This window comes from Puma concolor, chromosome B3, assembly GCF_028749965.1.
Source record: "Puma concolor isolate L17-30 chromosome B3, mPumCon1.1.hap2, whole genome shotgun sequence".
Taxonomy (NCBI): Eukaryota; Metazoa; Chordata; class Mammalia; order Carnivora; family Felidae; genus Puma; species Puma concolor.
The window spans coordinates 14,327,712-14,355,506 of NC_141672.1; the positions used below are offsets into that span (position 1 = coordinate 14,327,712).

A 27,795-nucleotide genomic window follows, 5' to 3' on the forward strand; every position below is an offset into this window, starting at 1 on the left:
ACTTCTTGGGGCAAAGTTGGACACTGAAGCACGTCAGAGTATTTTAAGTGTGGCCTTTGTACGCGGCCCCCCAAGGGCCGACTGTTGAAATGACACATGTGTGTTGGGAAAGAGGAATTCGCATCCTGTCTGGTCAAGAAGGAAGCCAGATTTTACCCTCTCTGAGCCTGTCAGACTCCGGGAAGTTTTCCTGGTGGTTTAGTGATATCCATGCCACAGACCAAGTCCAGAGGTATTAGCCCTGGAAGCAGGGTGGATGGGAAGGAGAGGGGTGGGGACACAGGCAGCACCCCTGTTCTGGCTCTTGGCCAGAGCAAACTCATTAAGCCGCTGTTTTCTTTCTCTGGTTTCGGTGTCAAATGCATTAATACTTTACACGAGAACAGGGTCGGAGGGGATGGGGTCCCCAGCTCTTTCAAGGGATACTTCCTACCTATTTCTTTTTAAATCATTGTGTTTCTCTCCATTCTTTTTTTCTCAGAGGTATTTTTAGTCAAGTCTTAGAGTGGCAGAGAGGGATTGAGCTAAAGCCCAGAAAATGACAAAGGCATCTTTGCAGAATTTCTGACTTTTCTTAGGAGCTACTAGAACCTTCTACTGAAAACGAGCGGGGTTATAAATTTTCTTACAAATATCTGCCTTTATATTTGTATATTTATATTTATATGGCAATATCTGCCATAGATCTGTACACCAACAAGGAAATCTACGATATAATTGTATTTTCTCATAGCAAAGCTCTCTGTTAAATTACAAGATTTTTATTTTTTCGTTTTTTTTTTTTTAATGTTTATTTATTTTTGAGAGAGAGACAGAGCGTGAGCGTGTGAGGAGCAGAGAGAGAGAGGGAGACACAGAATGTGAAGCAGGCAACAGGCTCTGAGCTGTCAGCACAGAGCCCGACGCAGGTCTCAAACCCCCGAACCTCGAGATCATGACCTGAGCCAAAGTCAGATGCTTAACCAGTTGAGCCACCCAGGTGCCCCTTTAAATTACCAGACTTTTAAAAATTAATGAATTATTTCTTTTCAATTGACATTTGGTTTTTCCACTTTCCTCTCTATTTTAGGTTTGAATTTTTCCTGTTTATTTGTGAGTTTGGTGGTAATTCTTTAGGCCTGGCACAGACACATGGTACCTTCCTTCTGCTAGCTCTTCCTCCCATATCCTCTCTGTGCTGGCAGGTGCTTGGCTGAAGGGTGTGGTAGCTGGTTCTCCTTTGAATCTCCCTGGCAATTAGCATCAGAAGCAACAATCTATGTATGTTGGAAATAAGCAGCTAAAATATCAGGAGAATCAGATGCTGTGTTTCTTCTGAAGAATGCCCCAGAAAAACTCATTAGCCAGACTTGGTAAAACCTCTGAATTACAGATTTAAAAAAAAAAAAGATGCAATTATGTTGCTTTCAAGTACATTTTGAGCTAGTTTTAAGAAAAAAAACTATTGCCGACTCAGTTCCATCAATGTTTATTGAGAGCCTGCTGGGCGCCCGTCGCTAGGGTAAGCTCTGGGATAGGAGACGAATAAAAACTGTTCTCCGAGCCCATGGGGAAGACAAGGATGTTGACGAACAATTTTAACACCTGGTGAAAAGCACAATCATAAAGGGATGGGTTGGAGAAAAGAAGGGGGAGGAAGGAAGAAGCAGCCACCTCCCTATGTGAGCTCATCCAGTTTCTTAGAAGAATTGACATTTGAACTTGGTCTTTGAAGGAGGGGTTACAGTTTCCCATCTTAGGGAGGACTTGGGGGACAGGGGTGTTAGTCACAGGTGAATGCTAGATCTATCAGGCCAGATACATTTCATACGCTCATTGGAGGCAGCATTGTCTAGTGGTTAAAGAGCACTGACTCTAGATTTTATAGAGACATTCACCAGCACTGTGATCTTGGCAAGTTTCTTGACCTCTCTGTTTCAGTTTCCCTATTTGTAAATTGGGGATAATAATAGTGCTAATTCATGTGTCGTTTAAGCAGATTAAGTGGGTTCAGTAACGATAATGTGCTTGAACAGTGTCTGGCACATAGTAAGCTCTATACCAAGGTTTGATCAGCTCCACAGACTGAAGGATTTGTCAGCTTCCTAGAGAGAAAGGTACGATTGGCAGCTAAGAAATCTGGGAAAGTGATGACAACAGGGGCCGCATGGCTTTTGGATCTTCTCACATATCCACGTAAAAAAGACACAGTAGGGGCTCCCGGGTGGCTCAGTGGGTTGAACGTCTGACTTCAGCTCAGGTCATGATCACATGGTTCCTGAGTTTGAGGCCCACGTCAGGCTCTGTGCTGACAGCTCAGAGCCTGGAGCCTGCTTCCGATTCTGTGTCTCCTTCTCTCTCTGCCCCTCTCCCACTTGCACCTTGTCCATCTCTCTCTTAAAAATAAATAAATATTAAAAAACATTTTTTTTAAAGATACCGTAACCAGGCAGCAAACCCAAAACAACATTTATAACAGAACCAGATGCCAAGGTATACTCGTGAACACCAAGGTACAAGCTGATGTGACAACTCCCGACAGCTATGGACTAGCATGTTACTTGCATTTGTGTAGGAGAATGCAGAAGGAAGCGATGGGGCATCTGATGGACCTGAGAGTAAGAGACTTTAAAATAGCCAACAAGAGTTGGCTGGACAGCTTGGCAGGCCAGTTGGGATCAGCGGTTAAAAATGAGAGGGTTTTGCCGAGTAAGGTCTAAGGGGCTGGAGCAGTGTGGCCCCTCTGAAGACTTGAAAATGGACCAATGGGCTCTTTGCCGGGACTGGGCCCCACAATGAGGGGAAACTGCAGAGCGTGGAATGGAAGTTGACCAAGAAGTGACACAAGAGACAAAAGACTGAAAAGGTAAACGTTGGGGGAGAGGGAGATAGCCAAGAGTTATCATAAAGCAAGCTGCTGTTTTTTAGCAGCTTTATTTAGGTTTTATAGATATATATCAAAAACTCACCTGTTGTAAATTTGCAGTTTAATTGCTTTGAGTAAATTTTTACAGTGGTGCAGTCATCGGCACATGGCACCTTTAGAACATTTCCATCACCCTAAAAAGTTCTTCATGCGTATTTGTTTCCATTCCCACCCTTAGCCCTGGGCAACCGCTGATCTGTTCTCTGGCTCTATGGATTTGCCTTTTCTAAACATTTCACAGAAAGGAAATCATAGAATATGGAGTCCTTTGTGTCTTGCCTCTTTCACTTTGCATGGTTTTTATGTGCACCCACATTGTAGCAAGTCTCAGTAGGTCATTGCTTTTTATTGCTAAATAGTTATTGCATCACGTGGCTGTGCTATCTTTTGTGTATTCATTTACCAATTGATGAACGTTTGGATTGCTTGCACTTTTTAACTGTTATGAGTAATACTGCTATGAACATTCATGTACAAATCTTTCTGTAGACATGTTTTCATTGCCCTTGGATGGATTCATGGGAGTGGAATTGATGGGTCATATAAGTTTGTGTTTAACTTTTTAAGAAACTGCCAAGCTGTTTTCCAAAGTGGTTGTGCCATTTTACATTCCTGCCAGCAACGTGGGAGCGTTCCAACTTCTTTTCATCCTCTTTGACACTTAGTGTTGTCAGTTTTCAAATTAAAGCCAGTCTAGTGGGTTTGTAGTGGTATCTCATTGTGATTTTAATGTGTATTTCCCTAATGATTAATGAGGTTCAGCAGTTTTTGTGTGCCTCTTAGCTGTCCTTATATCTTCTGTATGAAATATCTATTCAGATCTTTTGCCTGGTTTTCTACTGTGTTCTCTTATTATCAAGTTGTAGGAGTTCTTTATATATTCTTGATGCAAGTCTTTTATCAGGTATATACTTTGCACGTATTTTCTGCCTGTCTGTGGCTTGTATTAATTTTTTTTAATGAGGTCATTTAAAGAGAAAAGTTGATTTTGATGGAGTCCAATTTTTCTTTTTATGGGTCATCCTTTGGTGTCTTATCTTAGAAAATTTTGGGGCGCCTGGGTGGCGCAGTCGGTTAAGCGTCCGACTTCAGCCAGGTCACGATCTCGCGGTCCGTGAGTTCGAGCCCCGCGTCAGGCTCTGGGCTGATGGCTCAGAGCCTGGAGCCTGTTTCCGATTCTGTGTCTCCCTCTCTCTCTGCCCCTCCCCTGTTCATGCTCTGTCTCTCTCTGTCCCAAAAATAAATAAACATTGAAAGAAAATTTTGCCTAATCTAAGACTACAGATTTTCTCCTATGTTTTATTCCAGAAAATTTCTAGTTTTAGCTTTTACATGTAGGTCTGTAATCTGCTTTAATATTTGTGTATGGTGTGAGGTAAGGGTCTGAGTAAAAAAGTTTTTTTGTGTCTAGATATCCAGTTGTCCAACCATCATTTGTTGAAAAGTCTCTTTTCCCACTAAATTGCCTTGACACTTTTGTAAAAAAATTAGTTAACTGAACATAAATCTAAAGGTTTATTTCTGGAATCTCTGTTTTGTTGCATTGATTTATATGTCTGTCCGTAAGCCAATACCACACTGTCTTGAATATGTAGCTTCATAGCAAGTTTTGAAATTAGATAGTGTGAGTTCTCTAACTTTGTTCTTTTTCAAAATTATTTTGGCTATTCTCAGTCCTTGACATTTCCATATAAATTTTAGAATCAGCTTGTCAATTTCTACAAAAAAAGCCTGCCAGGATTTTGATAAGGTTGGCAGTGAATCTCTAGATCAATTGAGGGAGTATTGCCATAAAAGTAATAGTGAATCTCCCAATCCAGGATCTCTTCATTTATTTAGATTTTCTTTAATTTCTCTCAAAAATTTTTTGTGGCTTTTATTGTGCAAGTTAAGCATTTATTGTTGTTTCTAATTATTTTATTAATTTTTATGCTATTGTGAATGGAATTATTATTTTCTTAAAAAAATTTTTTTTAATGTTTATTTTGGAGAGAGACCAAATGCAAGTGGGGGAGGGGCAGAGAGAGAGGGAGACACAGAATCTGAAGCAGCTGCAGGCTCTTATGTGTCAGCACAGAGCCTGATGCGGGGCACAGACCCATGAACCGTGAGATCATGACCTGCGCCGAAGTCGGACACTTAACCAACTGAGCCACCCAGGCCTCCTGAGGAACTATTTTCTTAATTTCACTTTCAGATTATTCTTTGCTATCATATAGATATACTGTTGCTATATTGTTGTATTTCAGTATCGTTTCTTGTGATGTTGCCAAACTTACTAATTAGTTGTGGTAAATTTTTTAATAGATTCCTTAGAATTTTTATACGCGGGATCACATCGTCAGTGAATAAAAGCAGTTTTACTTCCTCCTTTCTTTTTTTTTTTTTTTTTTTTTAATTTTTTTTTTTTCAACGTTTATTTATTTTTGGGACAGAGAGAGACAGAGCATGAACCGGGGAGGGGCAGAGAGAGAGGGAGACACAGAATCAGAAACAGGCTCCAGGCTCTGAGCCATCAGCCCAGAGCCCGACGCGGGGCTCGAACTCACAGACGGTGAGATCGTGACCTGGCTGAAGTCGGACACTTAACCGACTGCGCCACCCAGGCGCCCACTTCCTCCTTTCCAAACCGTATGCCTTTGACTTCCATTTGTTACCTTGTTGCCTTGTCAAGAACTTCCAAAACAAAGCTGAGGAGAAGTGATAAGAGGAGACATCTTTATCTTACTCCTGCCTGATCTTAAGAAGTAAGCATTCGGTCTTTCACCATAACATGTTAGCTGTAGGTTCTTTATAAATGCCTCTTTGTCTCTGGTAATGTTTCCTCACTTACAGACTGTCTTATGTGATATCAGTATAACCATACTAGCTGTCTTGTAGTTACTGTTTACATAGTGTATCTTTTTTATCCTTTTATTTTCAACCTGTTTGTGTCTTTGGAGTAAAGTACTACTTGTATATATTTCTTGTAGGTAGCATGTAGTTGGATCTTGCTTTTTTAATTTAGTATAAACATTTTTGCCTTTTGATTCAATTCCCATTTAATGTAACTGTTGATGTGATTCGATTCATGTCTGCATCTTGCTTTTTATCTGTATGTCTGGCATCTTTTTTGATTCTTTGTTTCTCCCTATCACTTTCTTTTGTGTTAAGCAAATACTTTTTAGTATTACATCTTAACTCTTCTGTTGATTTTTTATGAATTACAATGTAGGTCTTAAATGATCATAGTCTACTTCAGATTAACGCTGACTCAATTTTACTAAAATCTACAACTTGACTCTAATATAGCTTCATTTCCTCCCTTCTTTGTGCTATTAATGTCTCTATATGTTATAAACACAACAGTGCAGAAAATAAGTATTCCCTTATACAATCTTATTTTTTATAGGAGTTTAAAATGATTTAAAAATGTATTCATACAATATTTTATATTTACCCCTATATTTACATTCCTGGTACTCTTACTGATTTTTGTCCTGTGGATTCAAATTGCCTTCTGTTGTCATTTCCTTGTAGTCTGGACTTCCTTTAAACTTTTGCATTGGGTGTGAGAATTCCCTAGCTGATTATTCCCTCACTCTTTGTTTATCTGGGAATGTCATTATTGGCCTTCATTTCTGGGTGACAGTTTTACTATAGATAGAATTCTTGGTGATAGTTTCTTTTCTTTCCGTACCTAGAGTGTATCTACTCCTCTGATGGGAATAGTATGGTTGTTCCCCTGTAGGTGATTAATTTGGTTGTTACTTTCAAGATTTTTTTTTTTTCTTGCTTTCGGCAGGCTTACAATTACATGTTTGTTTTTCTAAAGTACTTTTTCTCTCTGTTCTTTGGACTGGACAATTTTTATTCATTTATCTTTAAGCTTGTGCTTTTTCTGCCATCTCAAAACAGCCAAATTCCGTTCAGGGAATTTTTCATTGTACTTATACTTTTTAATTCTAAAAATCTTCATTTAGTTAATTTCTATCATTTCTGTTTCACTATTGAGATTCCCTGTTTCTGAATCGACTGATCTTAAAAAAACATCTTTGTATATGGTTTCTGTTAATTCTTTGATTGTACTTATAATAGCTTCTTTGAAGTCTTTGCTAAATCCAACATGTGGATCCATTTGGAGTGAGTTTATATTGATTTCTCTTTTTTTCTGGCCATAGGTCAGGCTTTTCTGTTTCTTTGTGTGTCTCATAACAGATAGAGTACAATCACAAATTTTAAAATGGAAAGAGAACGCTGATAGCACATGCAGAAAATAAATTTTTAATATTTCAGTAACCATAATGATGGTGGTATTATTAGTATTGCTACTCCAAAACACTTTTATGTGACATGGAATAAAGCAAATGAATACTTATGGAATGTTCTATCTATTATCCCCTGTGTCCTTGAGAACCAGATTTCTTGGTGTGGGAGAGGGGCAAAACAGATTTAAAATGGAGGAAATCAAGAACAAACTGTGTCAGTCCTGAATGATTAAATTGGAAATGATTGAAACCATGAGGTAGTGTGTGTCTGCATATGTACATGTGTGTGCATGTGTGTATATATATACATATATACACGTGTGTGCGTGAGAGAGAGAGGGAGGGAGAGAGGAAGGGAGAGAGGGAGAGAGGTCTGACTCAGTGACTGACCCAGTAGCAATGAACATCCCTAGTGCATGATTGTGATCTTGAAGTATCATTTACCAATAAAAGAAATCATTCCAGTTCTGGGATAAGAAATGAATAGGGTGAGTTTGGAACATCTTTACATACCAGATAGCAAGGAAACTCAAAAGATTTCTAGGATCATGTTTAAAGAATTCAGGCCAAATATGGGACAATTTGAATTTCAAGAAGGATAAAAATTGCAAGAGACTCATCAAATATGTTTAAATTCATGAGTTCTAAATCGGTATCAACAAAGTAAATAAAAAGCACTGGAAAACCGAATATTAGATGAAAGGAAACACCTTCCTATAAGATTATTCCAGCTAATGAATGAAAATGCAAAGAGAGACTTAGAATATCACCATTTTGTACCTCCCAGTGAATTCATGTATCTAAGGGCTGCTAACACCAAAAAAAAAAAAAAAAAAAAAAAAAAGTGACAGCCAGAAATGATGTGCCTCCTGATAGAGGGGTACACCACTGGCAAAATCTTGAGCAAAGGGATTGAACTTGAATAGGTCAAGTCTTGAATTCCAACTACCAAGTTTAAGAAATACAGAGAACAGAAAAAAGTATGAAACTGTGCAGTTTTCCAGCTAAGGAGAAATTCGATGGGGCAAACAGTTCAGATTCTTTAATAGATAAATTCTAAGGAAAAGAAGGAGGTAGAAAGGGCACCTACAGATTAAGAGATTTTAAAGACTCCTCGAGTAAGGAGAAAAGTGGGCAAGACTGAACTGTAGTGTAGGTATGTATACTTGAGGGAGTAAGCCATAAGGAAATGGAATGAGGCGATTATTCTAAAAGTCAGGGTAGCAGGTACTTTTGGGTGGAGGGAGGAGCCTGTTAATTGGGATAGGGTGTTTGACAATGGTCTTTTTTTTTTTTTTTTTTTTTTTTTTTTTTTTTTTTTTTTTTTAGAGAGCATGCGTGCACAAGCAGGGGGAAACACAGAGGGAAATAGAAAGAGAGAGAGAAAAAAAAAAAAAAATCCTAAACAGGCTGCAGGCTTTTTGCAGAGCCTGATGCAGGGCTCGATCCCACGATCTCCGGGATCACAACCTGAGCCGAGATGAAGAGTAGGATGCCCAACCGACGGAGTCTCCCAGGCTCTCCTCCCTGACAGTGGTCTTTTTTCAAACCTGAGTGGTAGTTATAAGGGTGTTTGCCTCCTAAGAATTCCCCAGGAGATTTATTTGTTTTATTTGGCTGTCTGCTCTATATTTCATACAATAAAAGTTAACAAAGAATGGGGGAGGGTGGGCAGTGAAAGATGAGATAGAACAGTGCCCAGCAGAGAGCAGGGGAGGGATCCCTGTACTGGGAAGCCAGGGGCCACTCACTGATGGAGCTGCTGGGCGGGCCTCTCCCTTTCTCTCTCAGGGACTCGGTCTCCCTCTCTGTCAGTTGAAGGTAATGAAGTCCTACATGCCTCAGTAGGTTGGTGGGAGAACCATCTGGAATAATGGGTTGGGAGATGGCATGGAACCAGTTGGTGTTGCCTCAGAAGAAGATAATGATGGTGGTTCACATTTACTCATCGATGACTGTTAACCTCACGTAATCCTGACAGCAGCTCTGTGAGTAGCAGGTATGCAGCTGGGTCGTATCCTGTGAGCACACGAGGACCCAGTCTCTGTCCTGAAGGAGCCGAAAGTCTTAGAGGGGCTTTCTTGATGAGGCAGTGAAATATCTTTTAATTACCTTGTCAGTGGTTTATTAATACACTTCTGAATGGCTTCGAGGGGCTTGAAAATAGCTTATTCCCCCAAGACAATTAAATATGCTCCTCACAGATCACGCTTGTCCTGTCCTGCTCGTGTGCTTAGCAAAGCTTTTTTTTTTTTTCTATAGATGGTCCAAAGGTACAGTTGAGCTCACCATCTTAGGCGACTGGTTGTGAATGGGAAGGCCAAATAAACGAGTCACTGTATGATGAAAGAATTTAATTATAAGCTTGTCCTGACGACTGGGGAGAGACCCGTCTCTGTGTTGTTGTCCTTTGGTCAGTGTTAGTCTCTCTGATACCGTCTTACTTCAGAGTTGTGTTTCTGCCCAGACCACTCAGCAGAAATTCCCCGAGGTTCCTTTGTCCTCCGCCCCCAGGGGAGGGGCCTCCAATCCCATCCCTTCTTTAGAAACCAGTGTATTCAGGTGGAGACTTGGACCCTCGCTGCTCCCAACCTTTCTGGCCTCTCTTCTGCCTCTGTTTCTGCGTCACACGAAGCGGTCACGGTTTCCAGGTTGTCTGCGGGCTTCTGCACGACGGGGGATGGTCTTCAGCTTTCGCACCAGAATCAGATTGAGCCTGAGTTCAAATGCTGGCTCTTCTGTCCGTGGGCTGTACGATGTTACGTAATTTCCTGAGCCTTTGTTTCCTCATGCAAAAGTTCTGTAAAACTACAGAAGGTGCTAAATAAATACTTGTTGGTTGGTTGAGAAGAACATTTTGACATAGTATATAATAGAAGCTGGTCCTGATTTTCCTCTGTTTTCTGCTAAACCAAAGGTACACGGACATAGCAGCGGCTGCTTTTGGCTCTGGCCCAGTCAATGTTGACACGTGGAGCGGAGAGCCAGATGATAGATGGTGGGAGGCAGTGGATGGTTGGAGAATGGGGGGAGTTCACATGGTTCTGAGCACTGGGTCAGGAGCTGTACAGGTGTCATCTTACTCCGGTGTTTGGAGGGAAGATAGTCCCATTTTCTAGACGAGGAAACAGGCACAGCAAGATAAAGCCAGTTGCCCACATTCTTACCCTTCGCGGTGCGTGCCTAGCATCTGGTATTGTTTTCCCTTCGCTGTGTTTCCAGATGTCTCACATTCCATTCTCCCTTCCTCCTCTTCTGCTCATGATCACTCGCAACCTTTGCCCTTTTCTTCTTTTCTGTCCCCAGCTTATTAGCCTCTCCCAGACCCAAGCAAGTTATCTGGCATGACTCACGGGAATGTCTGCGAATCCCAAACGGCACCACGCTGCCTCGAGCTGAGATATACTGCTTTATTTCCCCAAGAAAAATACTGGAGGCTCTCTTGCCAATTTAATGGCGGAGCTCCCCCTCCCCCCCCCCCCCCCCCGGCCTTCCCCACATGGAGTGTATCTGGCCTGGTTTTGAACTCTACACCTTAGGCAGGCCTGGGGCCCCAGCACCACCCCCAGCTGCTGCCGCACCCATGTGGCTGCTTGCTTGGCTCCTGAAGGCGTTTGGACCCGTGACCCTGTACATTTAAAGATCTTTTTTTTTTTTTCTTTTTAACTGAGTCCCTTGGATTTTTTTCCCACTTGTCATAGCTTTTAAAATATTGTCCCCAGACGTTGTTCTGGAACTGCAGTTCTGTTTTCCGCTAATTGAAATGGAAATGAGTTTTGCACTCTGATCCTTGTTCTTAACTTTTAGCTCAAGTATTGCAGTACATTTGGAAGGACTGTCCTCCCCTTGATGTCTTCCCCGCCTTTTTCCTTCTCCGTAGCACAATCGGCTGGGTGAGCAGGAGGTCAAAAGTACTTGTGAGACAGTTAGTGGTTCAGCCTCCCAGGTTAACCTTTTTGAGTTTGGCCTGGCCCTCATCAATTGATTCAGAGCAATCTCTGTAAGTTGGCTGTTTTAACTGAGACAGCACGAGAAGGATTCAGTTCACCTCCCTCAGTGCCTCTGCTTCTCAGTGTTGCATTTGTCCCTGACCGTCCCCTACAGCTTCGGTGGGGACTCTGCACTCCTCCCTGTAGGCACCAGCACACTTGGGGAGATCTCACCATCATTTCCTGGGAGAGTGATTACAGAGCCCCGGAGAAGGAGCTTCTGTTACCCTCCCTTGACATGGGTTGTTGTCTTTTGTCTTTGAGGGCATGGTAGGTTTTCAGTAAATAACAAAGTGAATGAGTGGATCCAAACCAGGAATAACTTTTTTTTTTTTTTTTTTTTTTGCTTCAAAGTGAAATGTCTCCAAAGCGGTAAAACAGACTTTCATGTTCTGTAAGTTGACTGGGAGGTAGTTTCCAGAATTCCAAAACTATTTAGAGCAACGACAGAGTTGTGAGGAAATAGTAGTAATAACGGTAAACATTTAAAAGCACTTGCCATGTGTATTAACTCATTTAATTCCTAGAACCAGTCTGTGGGGGGGGAGGGGGCTACATTTGTTATCCCCATTTTACGGATGAGGAAGCGGAGGCACAGGCTCTTGCCCAAGGTCAACAATGAGTGAGTATGAAGCTGGGGCTTGAGCCCTTACCATGTGGCTCTAGGACCCATGTTCTGTTTGGTCTAGGTGTCAGTATATATGTAAGTATGTGGATTTCCAGGTGAGCATATGGGAGGGCCGGCCTCACGTGTTAGATAAGTTCTGGTTCTTTTGGTGCAGGTAGCATTAGACTGAGGAGTCCTGCTCTGTGTTGGATACCGCTGGGGTTCGGGGCGAAGGTGACCATGGTCACACCACAGCTCACGAGGATGCACGTGTATTGGCTGGCTCACAATTGCACCCCTGTGCCCCTTTCCTGGTGCCCATAGGCATTCAGTAGATATTGTTGGAATGAGGATTGATAGCCTTTGACCCATTCCCCAAAGTTGGAGGAGAACGTGAGAGGAAGCAAGCCTCTCCGTATTCCGTGTTTCCTCAGAGGCCAGGGGTCCGGGCGAGTGTCAGGGAAGAGGTTACTGGGGGAAGGGTGCCGTTGTTTTGCCCGAGTCCAGCTTGCATCTGGGGGCCTCTAGCACACCACGCTGGAAGTGTGCATGTCCTGTCCCGGCTCCGCGACAGCCCTGCCTGCCTCACTGGACTTGTCCCTCCGCTGCCTGAGACGCTGTCTGATACACAGAGCCTGCTCCGCGTGCTGCCTGCTGCCTGGCCGGCTAACCGAAACGCCTGATTGACTCTGCTTTTGTCACGGGGAAGCCTCAGTTGCTGAGGTAGTCAGAAAAAATGTTGTTAAGCCTAGTACAACTCTCATTAGGTTTGCAGCGAGACTTCCGGAAGCTTCGCCTGCTTGATCGCCTCCCAGCGTGGATGGCTGTCACACCCTCCACCACTATATCTAGGCTGCAGCTGGCCTGCTCCGTTGATCAGACAGAGTCCTTTGCTAACCAGGCCAAGGTTGTGGGTTTGATCCCTGGCCTCTGACTACAGCAAGCCATCTGTCTTCACAAATGCATGTCATTGGATACGAGGCGAAGAGCGTGTACAGAGGGAGAAGCTGAAGTCCATTCTGGGACAAAAAGCAGCTCCCTGACAGCCGGCCAGAAGTGCCCTTTTGGACTGCGAAGGGTGTCTTTTTCTTCTCACACTTTCCCGATCTGGATATCTGGTTTTGATTTCAGACTTTTTCCAAATAGATGATCCTAAGGTTGTATAAATGAAGAGGAAGCAATTCTTAAGCCTGAGAGCTAAGAGAAATTGATCTAGAGAAGGCTGGTTTATTTCCGTCCTTCTGGGGTTGTGTTGACAATGTCTAGCGTACCAGTGGGGTGTGTCTCGTGTAAGAAGGGTCTGCTTCAGTTGTCCCATTTGTGGTCAAGAAGACTTTTCATCAAGGAGATGGGGAGAGGGATTTTGGAATACAAGATGGCGCTCACTCTTTCTTTTGAGGGCACACAGCTTCCTAAGTGTCACTGGGTGCCTGGTTGGCTCTGTGTAGCAGTTGGGACAAAGACGGTCTTTGCTCCCGAGGTGATCACGCTTTGGTTGGCAGACAGACAGAAATACATGGGAAAACCAGTGTGTTGAGTGCTCTCTAGGCTCAAAACACAAGCGAGCTTGTTGGGAGAACCCAGGAAGCAGTGCCTGTGTTTTCTTAGGGAACCTAGGAAAAGGCTCCCCAGGTGGCCTCTGACCTGGGTCTTGAAGGATGACTAACAGTTCCTAGAACACTTCAGACAGAGAGGAGCAGGTGTAAAAGGCACGTGAGCTGGAAAGCTTCCCTGAAATATTTGGAAGGTTTTTAAAAAATCTTCAAGATCCTTCTTATCCGTGCAGCTCTCTAGAAGCTGTCAGGCCAGGCATGCCTCACTCTGCCACTTGGGACAGGCAGGTATGTCACTGCTCCCCCAGGCACCCATGCTGCAATGCCACCGAGGGCATCTGTGACATATTCCGTTTAAGAGAGTGCATTGCTGTGCTGTCTGCCAACCCAGTGCAGCGAGAAAGAAGGGGACAAGGAGCAGGTAGAAAATGTATTCCCTTGTGATCTTGGTTTATTCGACTTACAGTAGCTCTGAAATTCATTCAACAAGTATTTAAACTTTTTTTAATGTTTATTTATTCTTGAGAGCGAGAGAGAGAGAGAGAGAGAGAGAGAGAGAGAGAGAATCTAAAGCAGGCTCCAGGCTCTAAGCTGTCAACACAGAGCCCGACGAGCGGCTCAAACTCACGAACCGTGAGATGATGACCTGAGACGACGTCGGATGCTTAACTGACTGAGCCACCCAGGCGTCCCTCATTCAACAAGTATTTATTGAGCACTTGCTGTATGCCAGACTCTGTTTGAGGGGCTTGGGGTATGTCGGTCAACAGAACACAGATCTTGGTCCTCAAGATGCTTATTACGTTCTTATGGGGTGTGTGAAGCCCTCTGAGCTCCCTGGGGTGGGATGGTGTCCCTTGCTCGCCAGTGTATCTTCAGGGATGAGCCTGGAACCTGAAGAACAATGCACTCAGTGACTGTTGAAATGACCCTACTGCTGAAGAGCCTCAGGGGTGCTAGTTGGTAAGAAAAGACCTGGGAAAAGCCAACGACTTCTTAGTTCTGAGAGATCTACTAGCTTGACTTGTTCTGTAATTGATCTTTGGTTATAAATTTCTTAACCACAGAGGAGAAAAAATATTGAACTTACTCTAGCAGGAGCACTTTTTCCTTATCATCCAGGAGTTTGACAAACAGCATAAAAAGTATTTTATTCACCCCAGAACTTTGGGTTTGCATGACCGTGATAATGGATAGTTGAATCGAAGAGTGTTGGTGGCTTGGGCCAGACTCTGAGGTCAGAAAATAATCTGGAAGGACAAGTTAGGGGAAGAACTGCCCCATCCCACCCACGCTGGTCCCGAGAAACGAAAGGAGAAATAATAACGAAAAAGGTGTATTGAGCTTGCTGTTGAAGGAGCCACCTATCACGAGGTGTAACGGTTCTGAACGTCTCCGAGTTTCTCCCAGCCCTGGTTTCCCATTTTGATTTTGATTCTGGAGCTCTGGCTTCCTTCCCAATGCAGCTGCTCCTTGGTTTCGTGGCACAGAGGCACAGGTGGCCGTGTCAAAGAGCTCTGAATGTGGCTCAGAGTCGTGAAATAGGCGCGGCCGTGGACTTGAACGTGGCAGGGTGTAAATTTCAGAGACCAGCCTTCAAATGGCTGCCGCAGGGCCCGCGGGGTCCAGAGGGAGGCCAAGTGCTGGCGGGGCCGCCTCCCTCGGTGTCCTCAGGAAGTCATGCTTTTGCCCTGACCTAAGGGCCAGCAGACGAGACCTGGGAGGTTCCTCCCATCTGAAACCAGATGGAGAAAGGAGGAGGGAAGAAGGAGTGCAAGTAGGTCACCAGGAACAGAACGCGTCCCTGGGAAAGTGGGCGGGCTGTCCTGCCAAGACAGAGCAGTAGGTTGCCTGGGTTTGAACACGAGCAAGGCGGTGGGACTGACCCAAGCTCTCCCCACAGGGTTGGGGGCACACAGGGATGTTGGCAAGGGAAGGCAGGGTTGTGCCTGCTCGTCACACTGGACAACCAGCTGGGGCTCAAGGGACGCCCAGGCCCCTTCTCCTTGGTGATAGCTGAGCTGTTGGGAACCTTTCCACATGGAGGGAGACGCGCCCAGCTCAGGAAGCTTACCCAAGCAAGATGCGGGAGGTGAACCCCAAGTTCTGACAGCTTGCCAAAGTGCCCGCTGCTCACAGGCTGGCAGGAACATTCATTTTGAGTCTAGTTTGCCATAATGAATTCTGACATCATTGTGCTCTCTCAGTCAAGGGTGTTGAAATGGAATCAGTGACCTAATGTGAAGGGTCTGTGGAAACCCTCAAAACCAAGGAACGTCCTGGCCTCCCTTGTCTTCGTTTTGGAGTGGAGTTTATAAGCAACAATTCATTCTAGATATTTAATGATCTCAACATTTGAAGAATAAACTAATAGTTTAGAGACATGAAGGCAATCCTGTGGCTTTTATTTCCCTCAAAATGGAGTATTTCATAGCATTTAGGCTATAATTCTTATAAGTTAATTTCCCCTTTTTGTTCCTTTCTGTCATGATCATCCATCTAGCTTAATTTTTTTTCCTGCTGTCATGGCAACGGTTGGAAATGATTGGTTGAATAAAATTATGTGCCTAAAAAAAAAAATGTATGAATGGTATAGGAGTTGCTGAGAAGGAGATGTTTCTGCATCTGGGAAACTTTCTTCCTCTTCTGCTATTTAAAATCTTTCACCTCCAGCCCCTTCTTCCTGCTGTCAGCCTGGTCTGTGGCCGGACACCCACATGTGGATGGTGCCACATTCGTTTGATTGGCACGGCGGGGGTGAGGCCTTCGGGGGTCACTGTGGATCCTTTGTTTACAAGCAGGATCCCAGAGCTTGAGGAACAATTCGATTCTGAAAAGCTCCCGCCAGAAATACCGTGCAAACAGTTGAGAAAAACTGTTTGCTTCAGAGGCAGCGTGGGTACCTTGGGAACAAGCACCCAGAGGCTGATCAGCCCCCTCCTGTGCCGCACCCCTGAGGCCCAGACACTTCCTCCAGTCATCCAGCAGGGGGCCTCGGTCCCGCGCGGGAGAGCCTCCTGGCCCTCAGAGGGTAGTTGAGTTTCTCCAGCCATCCTTTCTCTTTTAAGGCAGCCAAGGCAGTACCCTCCAGAAGGCTTCACCTGGGCTGAGGCATTTTCTTTTGGATCGTGAACCACTTCCTAGCAGTAGCTCATTAGCTGTGGTCACTGGAACGGGTAAAATCTGTATTATATATATATGAAGTGATTTGCATATAAATGTTACAAAACAGAGACCTGAGCTCTCTTATTCGTACTCTGTTCTTTCTTCTAGAGCCTCACTTCGCTTTCAGAGCTGACATTTCTTTTGCCCAGAAAGGTGATAGAACCCAGGAGAAAGCTTCCAGCTCCTTCTCTCACTGGGTTTGTGAACCCGAGCGAGCCATTTCACTTCTGTGTCATAATGGACTAGGTTGCGTTGGATCGTGTCTAGCTGGAAAATTCTGTGGGTCTGTAACTGGATAAGTGTCTCCTTTTGCCAGCAGGGCGCGGGAGACATTCTGAATGACCAGTGCCTATCTTGCAGCCTTCCCTGGCTCATCATATTCAGATTTGATGCTACTTTCAGGCCTGATTTCCACCCTGGAAAAACAGCCCTTTACACACTGGGTCTTTCGTTGTGTTCCCTCAGCCCCACCCTTACGTCCTACAGTTCAAACTGCCGTTCCTTTTGCGCACAGTAGGAGCTTGGTCTGTGATTCTGGAACAAAATTAGCCCACCGTGCCCACACCCATCCCTTCTTTAGCTGTTGCTATTTCCTCCCCCACCCCCCACCCCGTTACTTAAGAGAGCTGAGCTTCAGTCCAAAGCAAATGTACTTTGTTGCCTGTGAACACAGATCCCATAAAAACAAACGAAGGGGGAAGCAGAGGAGATTGTATGTCCTGGGGCCCATTACCTAATTTTTATTCACGCCTCTGTTAGATTTTCTTTAGCGCCGCTTAGAGTCCTGAGCACACGCTTCTCTTTTTATGTCACCATCAAGCTTCTGATCTGGTATCATCTGATACGTGTGGGTGAGAGGAATCCGAGAGTATTTACGTACATACGCCAGTAAACTATTATCTTAAAGTTCCGGGGCTGTACTTGTGAACGAGAGTCCTGGGATGTCACGTAGGTGTATAAGATACAAAGGAACAGCCCGCGTGAGTGCTTGTAACCTACAGAAACCCCACATTCAGTTTGATTAAATACCTTTGCATGATTTAAAATGTCACCCAAGAAGAGAGGCAAATACCTAGAGCATCTGTCCCAGCCGGCAGAGGCTGGCTGACAGGTTTGTACCGGCTGACCCGTTCTGCGGCTTTTTGGAAAGATGAGATGTGTCCTAATGAGCAAGTTATAAATATCACCGAGTTATGTCATAGGTGGTGGCAGCACTCAATGTAAATGGGAAGTGTTCCCAGCTGAGCAGGGCAGGCGCAGCTTTCAGGGAGGACAGCGGGCAGGGGCCTGGACATCTGCACCAGGATGTCACTAAACAATGATTTGTCCGTTTGTCTTGGGAGGTGTGGGGCCGGGAGGGGAGATGTGTTCTGAGCAGAGTCAGGCAGCTCCGGGTTCCAGTCCTCGTGCATTTGCTCTGGGAAGGGCCTTTGACCATTTGCTTTTTCTTGTTGGTGCAGGGTTGGGGGGAGGAAGGCCAGCTTGATGGGTTTTGGGGACAGTGATTTCTGTCCTCAAAGATGCAGAGTGATTGCTTGGTGGAACCCCACCGTTTTCATACCTGTTACCTTTGTCTTGCCCATAAAAATCGCAAGTAACAGGAAGCCTTTACCCACAGTGCATTCAGTGCTGACATTTCTGTACCCTGTTGCCACCCACCTTTTAAGTGAAAAGATAGATTTCAGCACCAATCAATAGAGCAGGAAAACTACAGAGCCATTGTAAGGTTGAGGAGGAGAGACTCTTGCAAGATATCTTACATTTTCTTCCTCCCTTCCTCCTTCTTTCCTTTCCTTTCCTTTCCTTTCCTTTCCTTTCCTTTCCTTTCCTTTCCTTTCCTTTCCTTTCCTTTCCTTTCCTTTCCTTTCCTTTCCTTTCCTTTCCTTTCCTTCCCCCTCCCTCCCTCCCTCCCTCCTTCCCTTCCTTCCTTTCTTCCTTCTATACCTTAGAACTGATTTTCACAATTTTTTTTTTCTTGAGGAAATCTGACTGTGGAAGCGCAAAAGACCACCAATCCCAGGCCAAATTTTTCAGAGTTGAACAAAGATGGATGGACATGTGCAGAATAATTGTTTGCTGAAAATCTAGCCAACAGCTTTTATGTAGACAAAATGCATTGAAATATGTGTATAAAATATTTAATATTAATGCGCGCCAGATGGAAACCCTGTCAAATTCTGTGTGCACACAGGAACTTGACAAGAGGAGTCGGGAGATTTAGAGAGATCCTCAGAGCAGTAGAAACAAGAACAACTCAAAACCTGCGAATGGTGAGTGTGATGGATAACTTGATTGAGGCCAGAAGGGCACTTCAGGTGTTCTCACTCCTTGCCTCCCTTCCCCTCCCTCTGTCCCTCTGCCCCTCTGTCATAGATATATGAGCTTTATTGAGATCTAATTTCCACACTGTACATCTCACCCATTTAAAGTCACTGGTTTGTAGTATGCTCGCAAGATTGCTCAGCCGTCACTACTATTTAATTCCAGAACATTCTCATCCCCAAAGAGAAACCCCATACCTATCAGTAGTCAATCCCCACGCTCCCCTTTTCCCCTGGCCTCCGGCAGCCACTAATTTCTTTTTGGCTTTTATGGATCTGACTGTTTTGGACACTTCAGATAAACGGGGTGATATGTACCATGTGGTCTTTTTATGACTGGCCTCCTTAGCACACTTCTTTCAGGGTTCACCCAAGTTGTAGCACGGATCAGCACTTCACTCCTTTTTGTGACCAAATACTATCCCACCGCATGGATAGAACACATCTCATGTATCTGTTCATCAGATGGACATTTGGATTGTTTCCATGAGTTGGTGACTATGAACGATGCCGCAGTGGACATTCTCATGCGATTTTTTAGGTGGAAATATACATTCTTTTACCTAGGACTGGAATCGCTGGATCGTATGGTAGCTCTACATTTGTTTGTTTGTTTGTTTAACTCATTAATGATTTAATTTACATCCAAGTTAGTTAGCATACAGTGCAATAATGATTTCAGGAGTAGAAACCAGTGATTCATCCCCTACATATAACACCCAGTGCCCATTCCAAGTGTCCTCCCCACTAACCCCTTGTCCATTTAGCCATCCCTCCACCCACCACCCCTCCAGCAACCCTCAGTTTGTTCTCTATATTTAAGAGCCTCTTACGTTTTGTCCCCCTCCCTGTTTTTATGTTATTTTTGTTTCCCTATCCTCTGTTCATCTGTTTTGTCTCTTAAATTCCACATATGAGTGAAGTCATATGGTATTTGTCTTTCTCTGACTAATTTCGCTTAGCGTAATACCCTCTGGATCTACCCACATTGTTGCAAATGGCAAGAGTTCATTCTTTTTTGATTGTCAAGTAATATGGTAACCCTATGTTTAACATTTGGAGGAACTGCCAGATGATTCTCCAAAGTGGCTGCACCATTTTACATTCCCCCCGAAAGTTACGAGGCCTCCAATTTCTCCATATTCCCTCACAGCACTTGCTGTTGTCTTTTTAGTTGTTGCCATCCCAGTACATGTGACGTGCTGTCTCATTGTGGTTTTAATTTACATTTCCCTGATGGTTGATGATGTTGAGCATCTTTTTATGTATTTATTGTCAGTGCTAGCTCTTGAAACCTAAGGAATGCATCCCATAAGGCAGGGGCCACGTAAGCCCTCCCAGATGCCAGTGTAGCAAAGGAGTCGGTTGTCTGCTAATGATTTCACACCAAAACCTAACCAGAGCAAAAGCAGATTAGATCCTGAAGAGTACTTAGTTGTTTGATTAGTTATATTGACTCTAAAACTCAGAGGAGAAATATGAAAGCTGGTTCCATAAACCAAGCTGTTGATCGCTGTTTGGCTCTCTTGTTGACTTAAGTTCTCCCTCTTCCTTTTACTCCTTACACTTTCCCTGCTGGGGGAACTTATTGATGGTACCTCCATAGCTTGGCCTGCAGAGCCATAGCCAAGGGGTGTCTGGGTGAAGGTCTGGAGCTTACCAGAAGCTAAGCGAGTATCACATACAACCCAGCACGAGATTCCACTTTCCTTTGTCTTGTTACCATGCCACTGTCCTCCTCACGTCATGGCCCCTTTTCGTGCCATGGTAGAGTTTCACTTGGGCAAGGCCAAGAGACTCCTGTTGTGGGAAGAGAGGCTGAATCTTCTTTTTGGTGTCTTCAGGGTTTTAAGATGCGCAACTGTCATGGGGCCAGGTGGCTAAGCCAGAGGCTTTCCTGGAATTAGTGGGCATGAGGGAAGATGGGTGACTTTACACCCCCCACCCCCTACCCCCCACCAAGACTTCACCTGGTCTGTGAGATTTATTTATATATTGATGGGATTTTTAGGTGCCTTAAGAAGTTCAAACTAGACATTTTGATTTGTAGAGTTCTTTAAGGGAAAACAAAACAAAACAAAACCCTGAAAAAGTATAGATAAAAATTAGTGCCAAATGTCTTTTCTCTCAGATTGACCTCCTCCCAACATTTCAGAACACTCCTTGCCTGGTCAGCACGAACAGGTTCTTTTAAGATTTGGAAGCACAATTAAAGTAACTGATTATACTGGCAAGTGTTCTTATAATTGTTTTAAGAGCTGATTAAAAATCCAGTCTTTCAAGATTGCTTAAATATGATGCATTTGTTCATATTGTTGACTCAAAAGCATATATATTTTATTAAGGAGATTAATGGTTTTCCCCCACTAGAAGATGCGAGTGCATTGAGTGCACTGTGGGGATCTGCCTGCTGTTTACTTCAACATTATTTTTCACAGAATTAGAGAATATCTTCCACCATTGCCTAAGGTTTGTGGTATTGAAATCAATGTACTTTAACTTATAAAAATCCTATGAGGTGGGATTCTGAATAAAGATATGTCAGGAAGGGAGAGAAGTTTTTTCAATTAGTTTTCCTCTTTTTTCTGAGAAGTACCGTGAATAGGCTCCTAAAGAAGTCTGGATAGACTGGAGTTGCCCCTGGGCATTTTCAGCTGCTAACTGGTTGGTGCTGACGCGAGAGGAGTCACTTCCTGTCTGTGTTGGACTTGAGGCGCGAGTAGTCCTGTGGTCTTGGTTGATGAGGCTCACGTAACCTAGGTTGAACTGCTTCCAATTCCTTGAGGGCTGAACCAAAGGTGTGCATCAGAATTATGTGAGCAACATTTTTGAACAAGTACACATCCCTAATCCTGACCACAGAGATGTCAACTGAGTAGGTTTGGGGCAGGACCCGAGAATTTTATTTTCTCATTTCCACAAGGGATTCTTTGCCTTCCCCAGCTGAGAAGCACTTGGTGCTTGGTGGGCTTATTCACTGGTATCTTGGTCTGGACTAGACATCAGAAAGCTTGTCCAGTTAATACCGCTCATAACCATAGGATTCCTCAAGGATCAGCTGATCATTGCAAATTTATGACACACTTAGGAGATGGAAACGTTGCTTTGTAAGCTCTATGGGGTGAGACCATAGCTGAGGGCTTAACAGTACATTTACAGCAACCCCACTGTTAGGGAAACACTCCAAGGAACTAAAAGCAGGTGTTCAAACAAAAACTTGAACGTTAATGTTCGTAGCAGCACTATTTATGATTGCCAAAAGATGGAAGCGATCCAAATGTCTATCCGCTGACGATTAGATAAACAGAATGTGGTATGTCCACACAACAGAGTATTATTCAGCCACAAAAAGAGTGAAGACTGACCCAGGCTACAACATAAGTGAGCCTTGGAAACATTACGCTGAGTGAAAAAGCCAGATACAAAAAGGCCACAAATTGTGTGATTCCATTTTTATGAAATGTTCTAAACAGGCAAATCTACAGAGACAAAAAGCAGATTAGTTGTTCCCAGGGTCTGGAAGGGGGACATGTAGTGACTACTAGAAGGGTACAGGCTTTCCTTTTGGGGTGATATTCTGGAACCAGATAGAGGTGATGATTGTATAGCACTGAAGGTACTAAGTGCCATTGGATTATACACCATTGGATTAAATAATTGGATTATTTAACCAAAATGGTTAAAATAGTAAATTTTATGTTATGCGAATTTTACCACAATTTAAAAAATATATACAAAACGGATTTACAAAACGGATTTGTACATAAAAACCTGACTTGCTTCTGGCTCCCTTCCTCTCCTTTCTTTCCTTCTGACTTTGATAGCTACCAATAATTTGTTAACTTTTCAACTGCAAGCAAATGAAACCTGAGTATAAAAAAGTAGAAGGTCTGATTGACATTGGTAATGTTGCTGGTAATTTCTCATATTTAATCTCCTGTTCTGAAAACTTCATGTGGGCTCTCAGTGCCCACAACCAAACTAGTCGGTAGTGCAGTGGTGAAATGACACCCTTAAAATATGAAATCACATCAAAACCTTATTTTCAAAGTCTCTCTGGAAGGTTAATACCCTGAGGTAAAGTGAGATCTCGCATGAGCTGTCTAGTAGTGGACAAGCAAACTGTTTTTAGGACAGAGATTTTTATAACTTCAGAATCCCTCCATGGCAGATATACCCAGAAAATGAAGTTCCTCGTTCATTTTTTCTCCTTTGACGTTTTTTTTTTTCCCCTCAGCTATAGCGAGTGGAGGTTATTTCTGCCAGTTGATGCTTCCAGCAGAAGTCATTAACGTATATGACTGCAATGAGATGGAAATGAAACTATAATGGAAGGTTTAAGAAAACAGTTCGGGAGCTGTTCAGGTCCTGAAAATTGTGTGCTTATGAGATCTTTACAGATGGCTCAGTTGGGGATGATAGGAGTGCATTTAATTTCACATTTTTGTAGACATTTAAAGCCAGCGGGTCTTACTTGGGAATAATTAAGAAAATTTGCCTTTACCCAGTGGTCATCAGAAACCACTAAGCTAGTGATTTGGTTGCTTTTAAGTTTCCTTGTGGTGTTTTAGGAGATTTCATGTGGATGAAAACCTAGCAGAGTTCTCTCCTGGAACATATTTATTAAAAAAAAAAAAAGTCTCGCCCTCAGGGAAGATCAGCATTCTCTGCTTGTTCCAAAGAATGCTAAAACCTTGTGGGAAAACCTAATGGTTGAAGTTTTATTTTGCTGATCATGGGGTAGCCTGGACCACCCTCAGGTGCAATGCTTCTGTTTTCAGAGAGATTTTGTGGGTTTGTTTGTTTGTGTGTTTGTTTTTACTTCTCCTCTCCTTTATCTCTGGAAGATTATGAGGTAAATGAACTGATATGCGTCAGCCAACGAACTATTTCTTAGTATATGCCACACACACCCTCTTCCCATTCATCCTACGTGGTACTGTTCTATATGTTCCATGACAGAGGGCTTGGAAAGCATAGTAAATCTGTTTCTAACTCAGGATGACAAGACCCAGATATGTCTGGGTTTTCACAGTGAGAAAAGAGATACCTATCCAGCTTTGAAAAGTGGTCTCTCTTGATCAGCAGCCACGCTCCCCACCTTGCTTTCTCTGTTGCACAAGGTCAGCAGGAGCCTTTGGGCCACAAGGCCCAGGGTGCGCCCGGAACGAGGTGCCCAGGTGCTGAGTCCCAGGATGGGGCCACCATGGGACTGGCCTGTGGCACTTCAAAGAGGGAAGGCATTCTAAAAATCTTCCCTGATTGTCATCTTACCATCAACGAAGAGATTTTTTTTTTTTTTTTTCAGGAATAACATCATCTAGGTTGATGCCAAGTTTGGGTTTCAGCAGGGATCTGTTGGGAGGTGATGAAAATATTTGCAATTCACCTGTTACAAGAGCTTTTGGGAGAGAACTTAACTCAAAGTTTCAGTTGCTTTAGGCATAAAACACGTTTAGCGTTTCAGAGGCAGGGTGGCATTCAAAGGACATGAACTTGTGTTTCAAAATGGTTCAACTATCTTGCTGTATTGTATTTTATTTTTTGTCACCAACTGATATAATTTTCATCAGAGAAGTAAAAAACTTTTAAGCATGAGTCTTGGAATTGTGCCTAGCACAAAATGATGACTGAAAAATATTTATTGAATGAGTGAACGAGTGAATGAATGATACAAAATTGATTCATAGCTATGCCTTTCCTCCTTTGTGTTTCCAGACAATAGCCAGGCAGTTGGCGGAGATCTTGTTGCGGGGTATGTGTGAACAGAGCTACTGGAACCCCCTGGAGGATCCACCCTGCCAGTCACCTCTGGACGATCCTCTCCGGAAAGGAGCAAACACCAAAACCTACACCCTGCCTCGGAAAGCCCGCGTCTACTCAGGAGAGAAGTATGGCAGTTGATGTCCTCATTTGTAGGTTAGGGGATTGGGGGAAAACTCAAGGATGAGTAGAAGTTCAAGGGCAGATTCTTCCCCGAAAAGAGAACCAGACAACAAGTCTCATTTGCCAATTTAATAGATATACCTCATTATTTTTCATAACTTCTGCAAATATCTATGCACCAGTGGGGCATTTTAAGTAGGAAAATTCTCTCATTTCGGTGGTTGGCCACCGTTTTCAGCCATCACTGTTGGTCTTTGGGATTCTCATTCTATTTATTGTAAGAAACCTAGCATTATCCAGCAATTAGCGACAAATCTGTAAGCCAGAGTTAACCTTTTTTTCTTTTCTTCAGCAATTCCTTGATCTTTTTGTTTAAAAATTTGTTTTAGGGGTGCCCAGGTGGCTCAGTTGGTTAAGCATCCGAACTTCGGCTGAGGTCGTGATCTCACCATTTGTGAGTTCAAGCCCTGCGTTGGGCTCTCTGCTCTCAGCACAGAGCCCACTTCAGATCCTCTGTCCCCCCCCACCCCTCTGCCCATCTCTCACGCACTCTCTCCCTCTCTCAAAAATAGGAATAAAAATAAACATTAAAAAAATGAATAGGGGCGCCTGGGTGGCGCAGTCGGTTAAGCGTCCGACTTCAGCCAGGTCACGATCTCGCGGTCCGCGAGTTCGAGCCCCGCGTCGGGCTCTGGCCTGATGGCTCGGAGCCTGGAGCCTGTTTCCGATTCTGTGTCTCCCTCTCTCTCTGCCCCTCCCCTGTTCATGCTCTGTCTCTCTCTGTCCCAAAAATAAATAAACGTTGGAAAAAAAAAAAAAAAATTAAAAAAAAAAATGAATAAAAATTTGTTTTAAACTGAATTATCTATAAGAAGAAGGAGAATTAAATAATTTGTAAGTGATTGGAAGATGATGTCATTTTTAGATCCTCTTAATTTTTTTAAGTTTTAAATCTGGGACTTAACCACCTTTGAGGAAGGTGGGCTAGGGAACCACTGCAGTCTCCGTGTGGGCCCTCCCCATTTGGGGGAGGGGGACGTGGCAGGGAGAGACCATGAAGAGGGCCAGGAGACAGGGACAGTTGTTGACTCACTCTTGATTCCTCCCCTTAGAGCCTCACCTTCCCATCTTTGCCTGTCCCTGCAAGGACAAGGCATGATGGCTTTTCAGAATCTCTCCATGAGGGAAAGGTGGCGTGTATGAATGCATATGGAAGCCTCCACGGTTGTTAATCAAATCGGGAAAATGGCAGAGAGAGTGCAGGCTGCTGTATTGCTAGATACTACACGTGTGACTTCTGAAAATGATTGTCGCATTTTCAAAGGGGACAGCATTTCTCCAGGCAGCCTCTCTTAATCCTCTTATGTTGACCCTGGCTTTTCTCTCCCTCATCATCTTCCTGTTCAGACTGTATTTCTTGTATGGATTCAGAGTGAGCATATTCTTAACTTTTTCCCTAGGTTTATTTTAATTTGTGTTTAATCCCCTTTTAATTTAATCCCCCCTTTTTATGGCCTCGTTGAACCATGAGTTTGCTTAATTCATGGCCTGTGTTCACTCCTTAGTCCTTATCTGGATTCACAGAACATCTGTCCTAACAATTCCCAAACTCTCACTTTAAAAATGCTGACTCCTCATTATGAACTATTTAGAAGCAGGTTTGGGGTTCATTTTTAAAGTGAAACTTACATCCTAAAAATAGACCTGAGATGTTTGTGTGTGTTTGTGTGTGTGCTTTCTATGTTTCTTAATTGACAGGTATATAAGATGCCAGGTATATTGAGAAACTCAGCTCTTACTCCCTCCCCTGATCAAGCTGGACACATAGATAGAGCTCTCTGTCTCTTTGGGTGTTATTAAATGTGGCCTCACCTCTTGAAGGCAAAAAAGCTCATAGAGCCGGCCACTTCTCCTTTATTTTGTGAACCACTCAGACTTTGTCACTGTTCTGATGTCAACTTCCCCATCTGTCCAAGGAGAATTATGGAGGCAACATGCAGATCTAGAAAATGCAATTACTGGTTCACCAGAGGATTCCCATACCAGGGCTGATTGCTAAGTCACAATTTCATTTTGCACAGATACAGTCAGTTGGGTTTTTTTTTAACCGTTTTGTTGAGATATGATTCACATACTTTACAGTTTACTCATTTAAAGTATATAGTTCAGTGGCTTTTAATATGGTCATATAATTGTGCTTCCATCACCATAATCAACTTTAGAACATTTTCATTACCCCAAAAATAAACTCAGTACCTCTTAGCTGCTGTCACCCCCATCCCCCAGTTCCTTGCATTTTCATATAAATTTTAGGATCAGTTTTTGTCCATTTCTGGGGGAAAAAAAGGCAGCTAGGATTTTCATAGGAATTACATTGAACCCATAGATCAATTTGAGGAGTGTTGCCATCTTAACAATATTAAGTCTCTGATCCATGAACATGGGATGTCTTTTCATTTATTTAGGTTTTGTTTGATTTCTTTCAGCAGTGATTTGTTATTTTTAGGGTTAAAGTTTTACACTTATTTTGTGAAACTTATTGTGTGTGCTATTCTTTTGGATGATATCATAGGTGGAATTGTTTTCTTCATTTCGTCTTTGGTTTGTTCATTACAAATATATAGAATACAATTGATTTTCTATATTGATCTTTTATACTGCAATCTTGCTGAACTAGTTCATTAGTTCAAATAGTTTTTTAGATTCCTTAGTATTTTCCACATACCAGATCATGTCATCTGCAAATAGAAGTAATTTATGTCTAACTTTCCAACTTAGATGACTTTTATTTCATTTTCTTCCCTAATAGCCTTGGCTAGAACCTCTGGTATAACGTTGAATAGAAGTGGCAAGAGTGGTGGACATCCTTGTCTTATTCCTGATTTTATGAGGGAAAAGCATCTAGTTTTTCACCATTAAGTGTGAGGTTAGCTGTGGGTTTTCATATATACCTTTTATTAGGTTGAGAAAGATCCCTTCTATCACTAGTTTGTTGAGTAATTTTTTTATGAAAGGGTATTTAATTTTGTCAAATGTTTTTTCTGCATCTATCAAAATGATCATGTACATTTTTTCTTTATTGATGTAATGTATTACATTAATTAATTTTCACATGCTAAGCC

At 43.2% G+C, this 27,795-nt stretch overlaps 1 protein-coding gene across 6 annotated transcripts in view; it reads left to right on the forward strand.

The window, feature by feature from the left end:
* Positions 1 to 27,795, forward strand: part of TTC7B (tetratricopeptide repeat domain 7B) — a 273,770-nt gene that overhangs the window by 90,737 nt on the left and 155,238 nt on the right. For all 6 annotated transcript variants that reach the window (XM_086709020.1, XM_086709021.1, XM_086709022.1 and 3 more), the window contains 2 exons: positions 18,658 to 18,736; positions 24,506 to 24,678. In XM_086709020.1, the coding sequence (XP_086565146.1) occupies positions 18,658 to 18,736; positions 24,506 to 24,678 (252 nt within the window). The remainder of the gene's footprint in view (positions 1 to 18,657; positions 18,737 to 24,505; positions 24,679 to 27,795) is intronic.